A 16,155-nucleotide genomic window follows, 5' to 3' on the forward strand; every position below is an offset into this window, starting at 1 on the left:
CTGTACCAAAAAAAGAAGATTTATTAATAACACACAGGAAAAGACACAGGGAAACTGAGTTAACGATAAAAACGATTTAAAAAATAATCGAGCTTCAACTCTCGCGGCCCGGTACCAAACGACTCACAGACCGGTACCAGTCCGTGGCCCGGGTGTTGGGGACCGCTGGCGTAAGACACACAACAAGGGCCTTGCATCAGAATCAAACCTAGGCCACTACATTTAGCCTGCACAACCAGTTTGCGACACCAGCACCCCAGGAGCTTAGATCTAAATTAAATGCGGGCATGAGGTGGTATCTGTGTCAACAGAGCTGAAACAGATTTATTTATTCTCCGCAGCCTTTTGCCATAGCCACACTCACGCCAGCTGATAGAGGAAACCTAACTTTGTGTAGATTCAAACTTGAGTCAGACAGCAGTAGGACGGCTCCCCTCAGCAACAGGCAGCAGTTCAATATTCAAGCCAGAAAACAAGCCTTCACAGTAACAATTACTTATACTGCAGGTATATGTAAGACTCCATTCAAACAGAAGTGTTTTTCATTTAATGTCTAGTCAAATTTTTCTTATTGATGTTGACAGTTTATTTTTACTATAGAAATGCAGTTGCCATAGTGTTTCATGTTATGTGTGAAAACAATACAAGTTCACTTTTGTAAGAATCATATATGTCGGATGATTATGTTTGTTCTGTTTCTTTTGTGTCTTGGATTCTGTGCTCGTGATCGACCTGTAAATCAAGCACTAGTTTAAAACAAAGCATAACACATTAACACAGGGTGTCAAGTGACATTAATGTGTGTGACACCAGTGATTACATGTTGTGGGACAATTTGCTGCTTTAAAGATCCATTCTGTAGTATTACCTTAAAAGGGATAGCAGTTTTTTTTCTGTACTTCATAAACGATATTTATGAATATTACAAGCAGAGTTAGTACTATGAGGCAGATTTACTGACAGTAGTTGATTTTATTCTGGTTTTATTTGCATTTCTAATGTGGAATTGTGTAATGTTGTCTGTATGTTTTATAATAAATTTAAAAAAAAGCTCAAAAGCCAAAAGAAAATAACATGCTACCCATGAGGCCGATAGCAAGGAGAGATCAAAGACATAAACAGACAGTCAAACTGACTGACTGACTGATTGATTGAAAGAAAAGCCTGCCAGACAGACTGAGACTGACAGCCACGCTGAGTCAGTGTCTGAGAATGAGAGGCAGAGGTGGAATGAGCAAGCAAGGGAAGCAGAGAGCGAGAAAGAGAGGGAGAGAAATGAAACATTAGAAAACATAAAGTTGAAAATGACTGTGTTAATTTACCTCTGATAACTGGTTCAGTGCCAGACCACACACACGGACGATCAGATATAGATGTCTGCACATACACACACACACATATACACACACTGCATACCTGGATGGGTGGGCTCGATTGCTCGAGGCTACAGTTGTAGTTGTAATTCGTCTCCATCGCAACAACAGCGACTCATGGCTGACAATCAAAATACTGGAACAATTCTTCAAAGCTAATTAAAGTCTAATAATCTTTTTATTCTGTAGTAACCATAAATTGGTAAATATGCAACTATTGAATTACATTAAATGCATTGCACGTCCAATAACCAAATCAGGTGGTGATATAATTTTTTTTAATATTCAGAATGTTGTTGGGTGAATTACTCACAGATTCTGCAGATATACCAAACATTTCTGTAGCTAAATTAACTCATCATCATCCAAGGTGGGTACCGTAGTCAGTTTTAACCTGTAATTTCTAACTATTATATCCTTCCTAACTTGTAATTGGGAGAATATGACTCATGACTTAATTGGTGAGGAGCAGGAAAATGTTATAAGGAGAGAGAAAAAATCCTCCATGCATGCTATTTCCCCACTTTACAGTAATGAACCCACGTGATCACTCTTCAGTCAGATCCCGAAGACATAAGGAAAAGAAACTCTTAGTAAGCATTTGTAAGCACTTTAATTACCATAATAGGTCTATTTCAGAGAAAATGGCCTTAATGATATAAAATTGTCATCCTGTTCAGTCAATAGACACTAACATTTTAGATATGGCAAGACATTTGTTCATGTAATTTACTGTTTAACATTCATTACATTTTTACATTTACTGTAAGTGCTTCAGAACCTAAAATGAACATTTGGTAACACATTCACGCTTCCAGCCAAATCTGAAACTTTTTTATCCTCACTGATGAGCGTCTCTGTTTTTCTAAAACATGGTCGTGTAGTTTTTGCTTGTACCTGCAGAGGGCAGTGCAGGCCTACAATTGTAAAAAAGTAACAAACTGTTACGTTGTCTCCCTCTGCGTGTCAATAGTGGTAAATCGTGACACTTCAACACGGATTCTCAAAATTTAACGCAATAAACCGAATTGTCTTTGCTCCAGGTAGCAAAAAGGTGTCACCAGCACATTATTTTCTACATTATTATTTTATCAGAATATATAAATTATTTTTAAGGTAGAATAGAACAGCCCTTAATTGTCATTGTTCATGTACAATAAAATTATGGGTACTCCATGAAAACTGTGCAGAAGTAAAATTTAAAAAATCAAAATAGTAAAGATAGAAGAAATATACACAGTCAGGTAAGAGTGAAAGGTATATACAAGGTTTAACACAACAGTTCCAGGTGATGATGTCAGGAAAGACCTTGCAAACCTGTTACTACATCTATTACAACACTATTTATGCTTCAAGTTTTAAGAAGTCTCAGGCTTGAGCAGTGAGAATCTTATACTAGACAAAAATGGGACCAGACACTGGTCTCGCCTCAGTTCCCAGATGTTTATGGACTGTTGTTAAAAGTAGAAGGGATGTAATGGTAAACATCGCTGTTCAACTGTTTTCAGACTTGTTGGTGCCATCAAATTCAAAATTATCCTATTGTTAGTATTATTTTTAACGTTAAACCTCAGTTTAAGTATTTCATGTGCTTTCTGTGTTTTATGGTAAATTAAAAATGGGGTTATGAAATTTGCAAGTCATTGCATTCTGTTTTATTTTTATTTTATTTTATTTTTTTCATTTTACACACCATCCCGTTGTTTTTGGAGTTGGAGTTGTAGATTGGCAAAAGTTTTTAATGTATTTATAAATTTTCAAATTAGTGACGGGCCACTCGAATACCCTGGTCTGGAGTACAAACTGTTACAGTTACATTTAAATCAAGTGTGCAGTTTTACATATATGTGAAATTTTATATAGATTTTCATATATGAATATATATTTTAGTCTCATCCAGCTGCACACTTTGTAAATACTTCCTCCAAAGGAAATGTCTAATGGGATCACAGAGCGTGATGATAAATATGTGACCTTTTGAATAGCAGATGTTGTCCAAGGCCCAGACTCACAAAGCTCTACTACTAATACACTTACAATCACAAAACAATTCCCTTTACAGTAGATGAATGTGGCAGAGAGGGTATGCTTAGCCAAAGAAACTTACAGTGCAAATATGAAGACATTTATTCACATTAATTGTAAAAATCAATATGTTCTTTACGAGCATAAGGCATAGAGTCCAGTGAAGATCATAGACACAGGCTGCTGACTAAGGAGTAATGATACATAATAAGCTTGAGGGGACACAGACTACAACCTAATTACCAGGTCCTAAAGACCTTTGCTGAAACGAAAAACCTCAGTATATTTCCCTGTCTATAATGCCTGACTGTCTCCCCCCAAATCAGCCAACTAGAAACGTTCCCAGACATTCGGAGCAGGATAATTCTGTCCAAACTCCACCCAGTAGGAGTTTAAATTTAAGCAACCGAGAGCCTGGACAAGTATGCAAAGAAAAAAAAACAATTAAATACAACTAGAAACATAAGTCTAGCCTCTGCTGTTCTCTAACACCTCTTTCTTGGCTGGAGACAAGATGGCGCCTGTGTTTGGCTTTGCCGCTTGTACAGCTCGCTGGTATAGTTTTATACTGGCCGCTATTGTCACTTGCAATATTATTTTTACCGTCCTATGTTTTGATTTTGTCTCTGCCACCAATACTTATGATCGGGGCATGATGTTGTATATCAAAGATTCAATGGAGAGCTACTGTGACAGCTGGGACAGTTACAGGAAATTTTTCCCTCCACCCTTTGTGTGTTCCTCACCTGACTGCATGTTACCGTACATATCGGTGGGATTTAACACGAAGAAAAGAAGAAATAGGGGAACCAGGGCCGGTGTCCAGGTGCGACTGAGAAGGTACCGAAGATTAGCTTCTTGGATGTGGGAAGAATCCCGGTGCCTACGACCAATTCATCTATTGTCATCTGGTGCCGACGCTACACTGCAGTTCCCAGCTCGGAGTCTATGGTCTGATGGCCCCATGTTCACTTGGCGTCCCTCCTTCGACCGCCGTTTTGATGGCAGAGGTGATGTACCACTATGGACATTAGCTTCTGCTAGCCCTGAAGTCCCCGCCCGGCGTAACAGGTGTAGAGGTGCGCACAGGTGTTTATTTCGAGTGCCACTGCAGTCAGCTGTTGACTGCACCAACCAAAAGTCTTCTATCAGGTTTGCCCTGCTCAACACTCGCTCAATCACAAACAAATCGTTTATTTTAAACGATCTTTTTATAAAGGAATCTCTCAACTTCTTGTGTTTAACTGAGACGTGGCAACAAAACATGGATTATATACATCTGAAGGAAATTTGTTCTACTGGCTGCTCCGTCATCGGAACTCCACGTCTTTCGGGACGTGGCGGAGGTCTCGCTGTTGTGCACCAGGACAGATTCACATGCAGACTGATGAACTCGGATTCTTTTACCTCATTTGAACTTCAGATGATCAAGGTCGGCTCTTTGCACACCTTTTATTGTATTTTAATCTACCGACCTCCTGGCCCTGTCGGAGTCTTTTTAACTGAATTTAACGACCTCCTATCATCCATTATTAAATTAGAGAAGGTGGTAATGTTGGGAGATTTTAACTTTCATATTGATGATGCATCCTGTAATATGGCTGCTGACTTCATGACTATCACAGAGTCTTTTAATTTTATGCAGCATGTTTCTGGCCCTACACATGTAAAGGGTCACACATTGGACCTTGTTTTCTCCTTGGGTTTAAATATAAATGACATTCGTGTGGAAAATGTCCATGTGAGTGACCATAGCTGCATATATTTTAACTTGTCGTTTTATTTGGATCCCCCGGCTCCCAAAATAACGATTGAAAGGCGAATCATAAACCTGAACGCCGGCAAAAGGTTCTCTGCCATGTTTGACGCTGAAATGACTTACAATGATTTGGACTCTCTTGTCTCATCCTTTAATAACCAGTGTACCTCTATTTTAGACATAGTGGCACCTCTGAAAAAAAGTACTGTCCTACGTTTGAAATCTCATCCTTGGCTAAATGAAAACATTCGTAATTTCAGAAGATATTGTCGCAAGCTAGAACGTTTGTGGAAGGCTTCCAAACTTGAGGTTTATAAGTTACACCTTAAAGAATCTATCCTCTTGCTAAATGACATGTGGAAAAATGCCAGAACAGAGTATTTTTCACACCTCATAGCCTCAAAAAAGAAAGATTCTAAATTCTTGTTTAAAACAATTAAGAGTATTGTTTCTCCTGATGCTCCTTGTGCACCAGTTCACTCAACGTCCGACTGCAATGAGTTTATGAACTATTTCAGAAATAAGGTCATTGCAACCAGGTCTAATATTTCTCCATCATCTTCTCAATATCAAACTTTTAACTTGCTCTCCTCTGATACTTGGTCGTCTTTTACTCCTGTTACATTACAAGACATCAGAGGCCTGCTTTGTCATATAAAACAGACTTCAAGCCCCCTTGATGTCCTTCCATCTTCATTTTTCACTAGTGTGTTTGATTCAATTGGCCCCTGTATTGTGGAAATGATAAATACTTCTCTTCATATTGGCTCAGTCCCCAGCTTCTTTAAACAAGCTATCGTCGAGCCAATATTAAAGAAACCCCAGCTGGATCCATCTCTTCCTAACAGTTATAGGCCAATATCCAAATTGCCTTTTATATCGAAAATTTTAGAAAAAGTAGTACTAGAACAACTTAACTATTTCCTGGATAAAAATGCTGTTATGGACACTTTCCAGTCTGGTTTTCGTAAATTGCATTCCACTGAAACAGCCTTACTTAGAGTATCTAGTGATATCTTGATGGCAGCAGACTCTGGAGAATACACAGTGCTGGTCCTGCTGGATCTCAGCTCTGCTTTTGACACTGTAGATCACAGTATCATGATAAACAGACTCGAGAACTTGTTTGGGATTACTGGTGTTGTTTTAAAATGGTTTATATCATATCTGTCTGAGAGATCTTTTACTGTTTGCATGAATCATGTCACATCAGAATCAACAGTTTTGCCGTGTGGGGTACCTCAGGGATCTGTCCTGGGTCCAATTCTCTTTTTACTTTATGTATTTCCTCTAGGCCAAATTATTAAGCGCTATAAATATATCTCCTATCATCTCTATGCTGACGACATCCAACTATACTGTTCCTTCAAAATGTCTGAGTTTTATAAATTGTCTAATTTAAGTAATTGTCTGACAGAAATCAACAAATGGTTATATGACAATTTTCTCCAACTAAACTCTGATAAAACAGAAACTCTAATTATTGCTCCAGACCATATGGTCCCAGAAATTAGACAGCATATCAGCTTCTTAGACCCTTACGTAAAATCAAGCCTTAGAAATCTCGGTGTCTTATTTGACAGCTCGATGTCGCTCGAGCAGCATTCTAAGCAGCTAGTCCGAAACTGTTTTTATCATTTACGGAATATTTCTAAACTCAGACTAATGGTATCAAAGCTTGAACTTGAGATGATTATTCATGCTTTTATTTCTTCTCGTTTAGACTATTGTAATGGCCTTTTTACTTGTTTTAACAAATCAGCCTTAAATCGTCTTCAGACTGTGCAGAATGCTGCAGCACGTCTCTTAACAGGCACCAAGAGAAGATCGCATATCACTCCAGTCTTGGCCTCCCTTCACTGGTTGCCTGTAAATTTTAGGTTTCAGTTTAAAATTTTAGTTCTAACCTTTAGGGCCCTGCATGGTCAGGCTCCTCAATATTTATCTGACCTGCTGAAATCACATACACCTTCTCGGGCTTTAAGGTCATTAGATCAGAGACTGTTGGTGGTACCACGCACTCGTTTTAAAACTCGTGGTGATCGGGCCTTTCAGACTGTGGCACCACGGTTGTGGAATTCTCTCCCACTGTCTCTTCGCTGCACGGACTCCATTGATTGTTTTAAGAAACAGCTGAAGACATTTTTATTTAGAAAAGCATTTGATTAATTTCTTCTTATGCTGTTTTTATAGTTTTATTGTCTTACATTGTTTTATTTACTGTTATATTGTTTTATATTCCCATTTTCTGTGTTGTAAAGCACTTTGTGATTTTTATCTGTGAAAAGCGCTATATAAATAAATTTTACTTACTTACTTACTTACTTAAGATCAAGGATTCAATACTTTTTTGCCATGTCATCGTTAGGAATTTGCCTCAGTGGGCCCATGTCTGACAATAATCACAGCAAAACACCTAATTATATCTGATATATGAGGGGATTTGTTAAGAAAACTACAATTAGTTCTCTGTGTGCACAGTACACAAACCTCTGTGTCAGATGACATCCTGATGTGAACCATGTGTTGACAACATCGAAGTGATTGTGCTTCTGCTGATTTTAGGCGGCATCATACATCACACAAAGACACAATTACATACCATTGCAAGTGGCTTTTACTGTAAATAGCAGTATCACGTTCCTGAGTTTCACTATCACTATCAATCTACTGTTACCTTTCTGTTAAAGCTTGGAGAGGGTTAATGTCTCCTTAGGTGCTGATGGTACAGACTTATCTTAACTGTGAGTTGAGTCAAAATGTACAGGAAATGGCCTAGACTGTCATTCTAAACACAGTACAGCCAAGTTTTTTTGAAAAAATGTTTTTTCATTGAAAGCAGCACTGCTCAGCTCGCCATGTCGTAAATTTCAAAGTTGAGAAACAAAGTGTTAAATCATCGAAGCATCTTCAAACCTACAAAGATATTTCATCCATTCTGTTTCTGATTTATATTTTTGCAATACTGTGCCTCTGCATATAGGATTTCCTTGGTAAGGGCGTAAATTACGAATTGTGTCTTTTTGCAGTGGGTATGTTTAAAGTCTGAGCCAAGATGCCGAAGCTTTGCGCATATTTTCAACACATGCTGGAATTCCTGCCTCAAAAACTGCTTTGCAATGCATTTTCTCGCCATATTTTCCTGCATCTCTTACAGAAATCAAAGAGGAACACGATGTTTTCTTCTGAGTGTTGTGTTTATGAACCTGAAGTTATAAGAAGCCAATTAAAGCATGAGTTTCAAAAACTACTGCTACTATATACTACATACTTTGCTCATCTTCATTTAAAGATCAACTCAATAATATGACTGTATCAGGAAAAGTCACACATAGGAATTCCAAGCAAAGACAATGGCAAAAAAATAAAAGCCATGCAAAAAAGTAACGACCTCAAGAACATGTTTTATGTTTTCCTGTTTTTCATTCCAGGAAACAGAGAATGGGAGGATGGTCCGACTCCCCCTTGTGCTTTGCGTAATATTGGCTTCCTTTGTTCCAAATGAAAGCCTTTAAAAACAGCACACATGCTCGTTCTGTATCAGTTAAAGCGACATCATGGTGTCAAAGGTGCTCGTGGGTGCTGCTGTTTTTGTTGTCGCCCTCATTTCAGAGAGTACGTTTGTGCTGCTTTATCTGTGTTTTTTGGTGCAACATTTCAGATGTTATTTTTCTGCTATTAATATTTTGCGCGTCTGTAAAAGAAAAATATGCTTCTTCATCTCAGGTGCGGGCATAATCGGAGGCAGGGAGGCAGCGCCGCATTCTCGGCCCTACATGGCCTCCATCCAGGTGCCAGAAGGGGAGAATCTGAAACATGAATGCGGAGGCTTTGTGGTAGCAGATCAGTGGGTGATGACTGCAGTGCACTGTCTACCTAACGGGTAAGGCAACATTTTTTACAGTGTAACAAATGTATGGAAACATTTGCAAGATCAGAATCATATTAGCATGATATTTTCCATTTAAAGCTGGTGCTGTTTGGATTGTGTTTGTTTGTATTTGCTTGGGCAATAATCTCTCCTGTGCTTGTTCAAGTTTCATGTTTAAATTTGCTCAATGGCTCTACAAAAGCATTTAGAGTTTGCTTTTATGTAGTAGATAACTCTTTTTCTTGATGATTATTCAATAATATAACACTATTGTGCTCTTTTTTAAGACCAGATGGAAGGAAGGTGATGCTCGGTGTCCATTCTCTGAGTGAACCTGAAGAGACAAAGCAAATCTTTGACATTTTGGAACTTCACAATCACCAAGATTTTGACCCAAGTAATTATGACAATGATATTGCTTTAATTAAGGTAAGTGCATATGCTATGCCCTTATACTATCTGAATACTCAGAAACAAGAGTCTATAATAGTAAACCAAAACAGTGATATAGTTGGAATCATTATCTGTGGGGGCTTTTGCAGCTGGATCGTCCATTTAACATTTCCGAAGCGGTTAAAGCGGTGGAATTTCTGCGTGCTGGAGGCACAAACCCCGACACCGGTAACGAGGTCGAAACAGCTGGCTGGGGATCGGTTGACAACCTGGGGGCCAGACCAGATAAACTCAAAGAGGTGACTGTCGAGGTGATTAGCCCAGATCGGTGCAGACGCAGCGACTACTTTGGTAGAAAGTTCACCACTAACATGATATGTGCACATAAAGTATGCGCAAACCCCTGTGACCAACCACATAAGAATGAGGACAGTTGTGATGTAAGTTTTACTTCCTTTTATTCTACTAAACATAAATGATGAAACGTGAAAACAGTTGTTAGACAGCTGGCTTAGATTGCATTACTGATCCTAAACTTGTGCTTTTTTTTCCTGCTTCTTTGTTGTGGTCATTCAGGGGGACTCTGGGGGTCCTCTGCTCTATAATGGCGTTGTGGTGGGCATCACCTCAAATGGCGGAAAAAAGTGCGGCCAAACAAAAAAGCCTGGAATTTATACTATCATCTCTCACTACACTCAATGGATTGACAACATCATGAATCCACAGCCAGCCGCAGCAGAAGAGCAGAGCGCATAAATGAAAGCAGATGTTACATTCAAGTTTTTAGCTACAGCTGACTATGCATCTGTCACAGTGTTTTTTATATATACATATATGATTAATGCATGTCTGTAGGAGCAGTTCATCAATGTGTGGCAAATGACAAAAACATATGTAAACGTCTTTATTTTTTTCTACTGCTCCTGATTGCTCCCTCTATGGGCGTCGCCATAGGGAATTGTCTGCCTCCATTTTACCCTCTCTAGCATCATAATAACAATCACATAATGTAGCACTTTGCTGTATTATGGAATTAATAAAAACGTAGTACATGTCTCGTGTTATACCTGTACCTTGCAGAGATAGATAGATAGATAGATAGATTGATAGATTGATTGATTGATTGATTGATTGATTGATTGATTGATTGATTGATTGATTCTACCTAAAATAAGATTGTATTACTGGGCATCCCAGCTCAGAACAGTAGTAGAGATGAAGAGATTGGTTATGTTAAACAGAACTCCAGGAATGCCAGGAATATTAATATCTACAGTGCAATGTCTTAGTCAACAGTCTCAGAGGAAAATTAACGTAATACACGGGTTAAACAAACACTGCAGGTATGGAATGCAGTGCATGCAATTAAAGGGGAAAGTAGCAGGTCATGGACCATGCTTACTGTTCACTAGGAAATATCAAGTGTCCCCCCTCTGTACTTGTTATTTTTAATAGAAGATAGGCCAAAAGTTAAGAATAAACCAATTATTTGATGGAAACGTGTTCACATTATCTACTCCAGGAAAAAATAATTGGCTTACTCCTAGGTGACTTATGTATAGACATCTAAAAATTAGACATCACATCACTAAACACACTGACTGTGGCGTTCTGAAAAAGGATCCAACCAATATCGAATTATGATTTCATCTACGTATTCCAACAATAAAACATATATGTATTTTAAAAAGTGAGTGACAGAGATATCAGAAAATGCCAGATATATTATACAGCTTTAATTACTTTAACTTATAAGAAGATGGACACTTATCATTGCTGTCACTTATCAGCTTTGTTCTATCAATAGTTTATATATCTGTTTGTAGCTAAACTATATTTCAAATGAAGCCAACCCTGAAAGTCAGTCGGTGCTGTTGAAAACACGCAGTTCTTTGAATCTTTGGGCTGAAGGAAGGACAATACTCGGTGTATATATGCTCAATCAACAAACATTTATTTCGGTACAATTCACAACAAGAGCATTACAACGTCCGGACGGGAGAGATGCCTGCAGAGGTTCGACAGCATGTCTCAGAATGGTGGCAACTTTCACAGACTTTTATAGCTAATCCTGGCCCCCCTCCTTGTCATAAAAGCTGCATCTTCACATGTTTTTCTAATTCTTAGTGAGCCTGGCTCCTGACCTTGCCTCCCTGTCTTTCTGTGTGAAACTGGAAGGGGGGTAAAGAATGTGGTTTTATCTCTTCTGCTCAGACACCTAGTCTCCCTGTTATGGCCTTCTTCACATGATTCAGCAGTAAAACATTCTCAAGAAAACAGTGTCAGACATTCACAGCTGATCAAGGATACAGAGTAATGCACATTTTGTCTAATGAACTACAAATGATTATGTTTCTTTTATTCAAGAGTATAATAGAGACTAAACTACATACATAGCACACCATTAGAACTAAAGGATAATATATGGCCTGCAGCTGTTAAGCTAATTTACTACCTTGACTACTGGTCATAAAATGGCATATGTTTAGCTACTTGTCATTAACAACACCCCCTTTGATCTCTTTTCTCAAAGAGATCACTTACAAGACGCATTCCAGGGTCACAAGGTCCACGTCTCTCCATTCCTCGGGATCATCCTTTAACAGAGGCATCATAACCCCCCGGCCCTCCGGCCCTGAGGTTACGGCCCTGTCAATAAGACGAACTACTAGAGCTCTGAGGCATGGAATCAAACAACAACCACATGTTGTTAAGACAGCAGTGAAAACAGACAGTGAGACCAAGATTGACATAACAAATCCCTTCCATTGCCCAAAAACAGAAGTCATCCATTCCTCCAGCGGATTGTCGATACCTGAATGTTCATGCATATTATGGGCCAGAGTCCGTAGCCCCTCCAGTGCTCGAGTTACAGAGCCATCCGGAGCTGTATTATTGGGAATAAAAGTACAACACATTTGTCCAAACATTTCACAAACCCCTCCTTTTTCAGCCAGAACCATATCCAGCGCCATCCGGTTCTGCACTGCCATCAGAGAGGTTGGACCTACTTGTTCTGCTAAGCCCTGAATTGCATCACGGGTCAAATTTGACAGTCGGAGAACGTTATAGTGCACATAGTTAATTCTATCTACGTTTTTGTTGGGGGTGACGGGAAACAAGGCAGAAAGTATTGGAATGTTTTCAAAACCGGCTGCTATCTGATCTACTAATTTAAACTCATTTGGAACGCCACGCGGAACACCGATAGAATCTATATATGTGGGTGAATTAACAGTTAAATCAAACGACCAAGATGATCCCTTAGGCCACCCTTGACGCCTGCGCCTAGGTGGTCGTCGCGCATGTCCCTCTACCCTCTCAGAATTATCCTTACCCCCTATTATCAGCAGAGGCGCTCCTAGTCTGACCATGGCACAAACACCAACCGCTTCATTTGGTATTCGCACATGCAGACTCCCACCTCCACAATAATAGTACAAACCGGCTCGAGCCCAAGTACCCACGACCGTGGCGCTCGCACGCGCTGCCTCTCCTCTTCCTGGAAATGTGGCCTCACACCAATCAGCCGGGATCTCTCCAGCGTCATACTCCTGCTCTCCGGGATCATCTGCAGTAAAATTGAAACAAGTATAATTAGCTTTCCTAGGTGTGAACGGTCCGGGAATGGTGTTATTATCTATTGGGGGAAATAAAGCAGATAATGGAGCACATTTTCCTGTATTTACTGCTCTCCGAGTAAGTCGGAGCATGCAATCAAAACCCCAGGGGTCCTCTGGATACAGAGGTGCCGGTTCAATAAATAAACGTGGGCGTGCTGTAGCGCATGCCACACAATCCGACACCTTTTGCTCTTTTGTAGTTTCAATCAGCCAGTCCAACCACAGGTTGCTGTCCACATAGCCTGTGGCACGAGACATCAGCTGTCGGGGTTTCCACTTTGTGTAGTCCATTTTTGTTACCTTAGACACGGAAGGTGGGGCTTTGGTTGATGTGGTGTCGCTGCTAGATAAATTACAGCTTACTGTGGCGTTGTGGCTGGGTAATTTACAGGGTGGATCTTTAAAGTTTATCTTTATTATGCCTCTCGGATCTTTCCCAAATACATCTACTCCTAACACTAAATAAAACACTTTATCTTCTTTCCGGTACCGCTGCGGTGTAACCTGCCACCCACCAATAGACATTGTAAGTGGATTTTGTGTGTTACTGAAATCACGCTGAATTGCAAACCCCTCCCAACGGCCCCGTGTATCCCATCCTGGGAGGGTGTAACCGGTCACCATGTCCCACTCCTCACACGGGGTGTACCCCGTGGCGGTGGGTTTACCTACAAGACAAGCACTTGTGAATCTTATGTCATGACATGTCCACACTTCGTACCCGCGCCAACTGGTCTGATCCTTTCCACAGTCTATCACGGAACATAGATCAAAAGTGAAGGCTGTGGTGGATCCTCTAACGTAATCCACCTCTATGCCTCCATAATACTCTAAACAAGGATCTGGTTTCTCACCTACATCACGCTCAGAGCTGGTCGCCACAGGGTCCGCGAGAGGAAGAGGAGGTGGATGAGTTCTGTAACTGGGCAACTCACACAACAGAAAAACAGTAGTTAGCACACCAATAGTGATCATAGCTAACACTCCCATCAATTTCCAATTCTCCAGAAGCCTCATTTTTGCATTAGACTTTTCCTCCCCCATTTTAATGCCCCCTTATACCTTTCAAATGTACTTAGACTAGAACCTCTGTCTAAGGAGCTTTTAACCTTTATTTTTATTGCTGCAGCTACCAGTGTCTTCCAGTTGGGTGATTCTCGACTTCTTTCTTCAACCTCCGGGGTAGACTACCCTTTGGTCGCTACACAGATCAGGGTATTATTCTGGCCCTTCTATACTAAGATCTGTGTTTTTTGGGGTCACAGCCGTGTCCCCCTTTTTCGCCAAGAGCCTCTCCGATCGCCTAGGCTCCTCTGCCGCTGCACACTGGCTCCAGTGGTACCAGGTGTCGCCTTTGCCCCTCAGCTGGACCGCGTGAGAGGTTCGAGTGGTCACCTCGAAAGGTCCTGTCCACCTGGGCTCGTCCCACTTTCGCTTATACACCTTCAGCCACACCCACTTCGCCTCTGGCGTGGTCACCTCCTTTCCTGTTGGATCTCCCACCTGCGTAGTGAAACTAGAGACAAGAGCTTTTAGTGCTTTAAACTGTTTCACATGTTCAGACACTTTTACTTCCTCTCTTAATTCTCTTACACCTGCTGCAGGGCCTGGAAATTGTCTTCCTGTCAGCAGCTCATATGGAGTGAACCCAGTGCGCTGATTAACGGCGCACCTTACACTCATTAAAGCTATGGGAAGAGCATCAACCCAATTCATGTTAGTCTGTGCACAGATTTTTGCCAATTTGTTTTTAAGATTTTGGTTCATTCTTTCCACTTTTCCCTGAGACTGTGGATGGTAAACTGTACCATATCTATGTTGCAACCCCAACATACATTCCACCTCAGCGAGATCTCGATTTTTAAAGTGAGTGCCATTATCTGATCTTACCTTCTCTGGGAATCCATGCCAAGGGACATAATAATTCACCAGACATTTGATCACTGTTTTGCTATCCTCTCTGCGGGTAGGCCACGCCTCTGGCCAACCAGTCAATCCATCCACACACACCAACAGATATCTACACCCTCGAACAGCGGTTATCATGTCAGTGTAATCAATCACAATTTCCTGGCCTGGTCTTTCTGGCAAAGGAAACTTACCCATTTCTGGTTTCACGGTGGGCTTCGGATTGTGTTGTCCACAAATCAGGCAGGCTCTCACATGTTCCCTTACCAGGTTTTTCATGTAGGGATGCCACCAATGACACAAATCCCTTTCCATCTGGGCCACTCCCACATGACCTAACCCATGAGCTTCTTTGATTTTTTCCTGGGCCACTCCTGCTGCGAGCACTGGTCGCCCGTCGGGCCCTCTCCACAATCCTTCTGATTGTACAGCCCCTCTTTCCTGCCACACCGCCTTTTCCTCGGGTGAGGCTCCTCCTTGGGCCTTTTCGATGTCCTCTCGCTTTTGGGCTGGCAGGTCTCCCCATTCCATACCCATACTTACCATTTGTTTTCCTTCCTTATAGCCTGCCGCCCGTTTTGCTTCCTCGTCGGCTGCTCTGTTTCCTTTCGCCACCCAAGTGTCAGAGTCGTCATGCCCTTTACACTTTATGATAGCGACCTCCAGAGGCTCTTTCAGAGCGTCCTCCAGCTGTCTCATTTCCTCCTCATGTTTGATTGGTTTATTTGTGGCTGTTCTGAATCCAGCCCTTCTCCATTGCCCCAACTCTACATGTGCTGCTCCGAAAACATATGCTGAGTCAGTATAAATGTTAACTCTTTTTCCTTTCCCTAATCTCAGAGCTTCTATCACTGCAATAAGCTCTGCTCTCTGTGCTGACTGAGGCCCTTCTAATGTTCCTGATTTCTCCACCAGCAGCTGGTCTCCAACTCCTTTCATCACTGCATAGCCTGTTTTCAATCCTTCACTCGGATCTCTAAAACAACATCCATCTGTAAAGTAATCATCTGCCTCACTCACCGGTTCTGCTCTCAAATCAGATCTTACTTTCTCTTCAACCTCTACTATTTGTGTACAGTCATGAGGTGTTCCCCCATTCTTTTCCTCTTGTTTAGTTTTGTTTAATACTACCTGTAAGTTGTGCTATTGGCAATAAAGTTCCAAATGTACTTTGTGAGTAGAAAGACAAACAATAATAGATCA

General features: G+C 40.9%; 2 protein-coding genes across 3 annotated transcripts; one reads left to right on the plus strand and one right to left on the minus strand.

Moving 5' to 3' along the window:
- Window positions 1-8,656: 8,656 nt before the first annotated feature.
- Window positions 8,657-10,476, plus strand: cfd (complement factor D (adipsin)). Its single transcript, XM_086275612.1, has 5 exons — window positions 8,657-8,772; window positions 8,884-9,040; window positions 9,316-9,457; window positions 9,571-9,861; window positions 9,998-10,476. Exons 1-5 carry the CDS (start codon window positions 8,715-8,717, stop codon window positions 10,175-10,177), a joined length of 828 nt encoding a protein of 275 aa, XP_086131738.1. The 5' UTR covers window positions 8,657-8,714; the 3' UTR covers window positions 10,178-10,476.
- A 3,612-nt stretch (window positions 10,477-14,088) lies between these two features.
- On the minus strand, window positions 14,089-15,668 carry LOC147306442 (uncharacterized). 2 transcript variants are annotated; one of them, XM_086275670.1, is made up of 2 exons: window positions 15,147-15,668; window positions 14,089-14,560 (listed from the first exon to the last, which is right to left on the minus strand). In XM_086275670.1, exons 1-2 carry the CDS (start codon window positions 15,476-15,478, stop codon window positions 14,263-14,265), a joined length of 630 nt encoding a protein of 209 aa, XP_086131796.1. In that variant the 5' UTR covers window positions 15,479-15,668; the 3' UTR covers window positions 14,089-14,262. The 2 variants fall into 2 exon arrangements, with proteins under 2 accessions (XP_086131796.1, XP_086131794.1); XM_086275668.1 differs by having other exon boundaries at window positions 14,089-15,064.
- Window positions 15,669-16,155: the final 487 nt, after the last annotated feature.

This window comes from Aulonocara sp. 'chitande type north' Nkhata Bay, linkage group LG19 (genome assembly GCF_057382095.1).
Source record: "Aulonocara sp. 'chitande type north' Nkhata Bay isolate Kocher_YH1m ecotype deep benthic linkage group LG19, A_spYH_male_GT1.1, whole genome shotgun sequence".
NCBI classification, from domain to species: Eukaryota; Metazoa; Chordata; class Actinopteri; order Cichliformes; family Cichlidae; genus Aulonocara; species Aulonocara sp. 'chitande type north' Nkhata Bay.